Source organism: Penaeus monodon, chromosome 24 (genome assembly GCF_015228065.2).
Source record: "Penaeus monodon isolate SGIC_2016 chromosome 24, NSTDA_Pmon_1, whole genome shotgun sequence".
NCBI classification, from domain to species: domain Eukaryota; kingdom Metazoa; phylum Arthropoda; class Malacostraca; order Decapoda; family Penaeidae; genus Penaeus; species Penaeus monodon.
This window is the reverse complement of record NC_051409.1, coordinates 9,321,890-9,323,979: the sequence shown is the minus strand read 5'-3', so window position 1 is coordinate 9,323,979 and position 2,090 is coordinate 9,321,890. Positions and strand designations below refer to the sequence as shown.

The following is a 2,090-nucleotide window of genomic DNA, read 5'->3' as shown; positions in this document are numbered from 1 at the left end:
TCAACAATTTTTAGCGTTCGTCTCGTAGACTGTTATAACATTTAATAAACGACCGGGTATTTTGGTGCGCTCCCTTCGACACAATTCTTGCATGTTCGGAACAGGTTTCGAAGAACCTCTACAATTGTTTACATTCCTGCTCTTCGTCTCAACCTTTTTGGTGGCAGTCTAATTTCAAGACTAACAAGTTGTAATTCCCAAGTAGAACTGACAGACAGACACCTTTGATCGTCTTATCCTAAGGGGTAAGTATTGAGGGAATTTCAACTCTTGTATATAATATTTGGAGGGTTTCATGAACTACAGTTTTAATAACTTGGGGATAGATCTTTATGGTAGAGTATGACTCTTGATTACTTTAAGATATGTACCTAAGAACATAGATATATATCTTTACGGCATTTTTTTTCTTTTTCTTCACACAGAGCCTTCCAACATGGCACAGCTTACGAACAAAACGGTGTTGGACCGTTATCTGAAGCTTGATATCCCGGACAATAAATGCCAAGCTATGTACGTGTGGGTGGACGGGACCGGGGAGAACCTGCGCTCCAAGACCAGAACCCTCAACTTCATCCCCAAAAGTCCTAGTGGTGAGTGTGGTTTTGCAGTTCTTAAGGTATAAATGAATGGCGTTGTTTACATCCGCATGGACAGACGAGAGGCTTTGGCTTTGACTTTGGCATTTGGATCAATTCCGTCCGTTTCTTTTTTTCAGAGCTCCCCATTTGGAACTTCGATGGGTCTTCTACTGGCCAGGCCGAAGGCAGCAACAGCGACGTGTACCTGCACCCGGTGGCCCTCTACAGAGATCCTTTCAGACTGGGCGACAACAAACTAGTTCTCTGTGAGACCTACAAGTACAACAAGAAACCCACTGACACCAACAGGCGATGGCAGTGCCTAGAGGTCATGCAGAAGGCAGTTGACCAGCACCCCTGGTTCGGCATGGAGCAGGAATACACGCTACTTGATTTCGATATGCACCCCCTGGGTTGGCCCAAGAACGGCTACCCGGGGCCTCAGGGACCCTACTACTGCGGCGTAGGAGCCAGCAAGGTTTATGGGCGCGACGTGGTGGAGGCCCACTACAGAGCCTGCCTCTACACGGGCATCAACATCTCAGGAACCAACGCGGAGGTCATGCCCGCCCAGTGGGAGTTCCAGGTGGGTCCCTGTGAAGGCATCACGATGGGCGACGACCTCTGGATGGCGAGGTACCTCCTGCACAGAGTCGCTGAAGATTTTGGTGTCACGGTCAGTTTAGACCCAAAGCCCATCCCCGGCGACTGGAACGGCGCCGGCATGCACACCAACTTCTCCACGGCGGCCATGCGTGAACCAAACGGCATCACGGCCATTGAGACGGCCATCGAGAAGCTCGGCAAGGTCCACTCGGAGCACATCAGGGCCTACGACCCCCACGGAGGCAAGGACAACGAGCGCCGCCTCACGGGCCTCCACGAGACGTCGTCCATCCACGACTTCTCCGCCGGCGTGGCCAACAGGGGCGCCTCCATCCGCATCCCCAGGGGCGTGGCCGAGGAGAAGACGGGCTACCTGGAGGACCGCCGCCCCTCGTCCAACGCCGACCCGTACGTCGTGTCCGAGAGGCTCGTCCGCACCATCTGCCTCGACGAGAGTTAATTCTCAAAACACATTCGCCTCCTTTTTCCCTTGCAGCTTGGGAAACCCACTACGTCTCCTTGTACAAAGCGAATTCTGTAACTCAAGGGCCAGTGACATCTCGTCTCGGAAAGAGGTATCTAGTTATTTATCTATTGTGAATGACTCAGGTTATCTGTGAACGTAAATTTCATTCATCTTTTTTCATTCACAAACGGCGTTTCGTTATACAGATGAACATTCATTTATGTAGTAGTTTTAAGTTATATGTATTACATATTTTTTATCAATATGTTTTAAACTGATAGATGAGTTATGTCATAAGATGATATTATTTGATAATCAAAACTATGACAAATACAAAAAGTTTACAAATATCTGATCATTTTCTTATCCTTTTCCCCGAGAATTCAACCATCACATGGAAAGGAATGCAAGTAGAAAAAATAATAGATTAGTATGCA

The 2,090-nt window shown here is 48.3% G+C and overlaps 1 protein-coding gene across 1 annotated transcript in view; it reads left to right on the top strand.

Moving 5' to 3' along the window:
- Positions 1 to 2,003, top strand: part of LOC119588541 (glutamine synthetase-like) — a 4,355-nt gene extending 2,352 nt beyond the window's left edge. The window contains exons 2-3 of the mRNA XM_037937181.1: positions 428 to 593; positions 719 to 2,003. Coding sequence (XP_037793109.1) covers positions 437 to 593; positions 719 to 1,647 — 1,086 coding nt within the window. The 5' untranslated portion in view covers positions 428 to 436 and the 3' untranslated portion in view covers positions 1,648 to 2,003. The remainder of the gene's footprint in view (positions 1 to 427; positions 594 to 718) is intronic.
- The last annotated feature ends 87 nt before the right edge of the window (positions 2,004 to 2,090 follow it).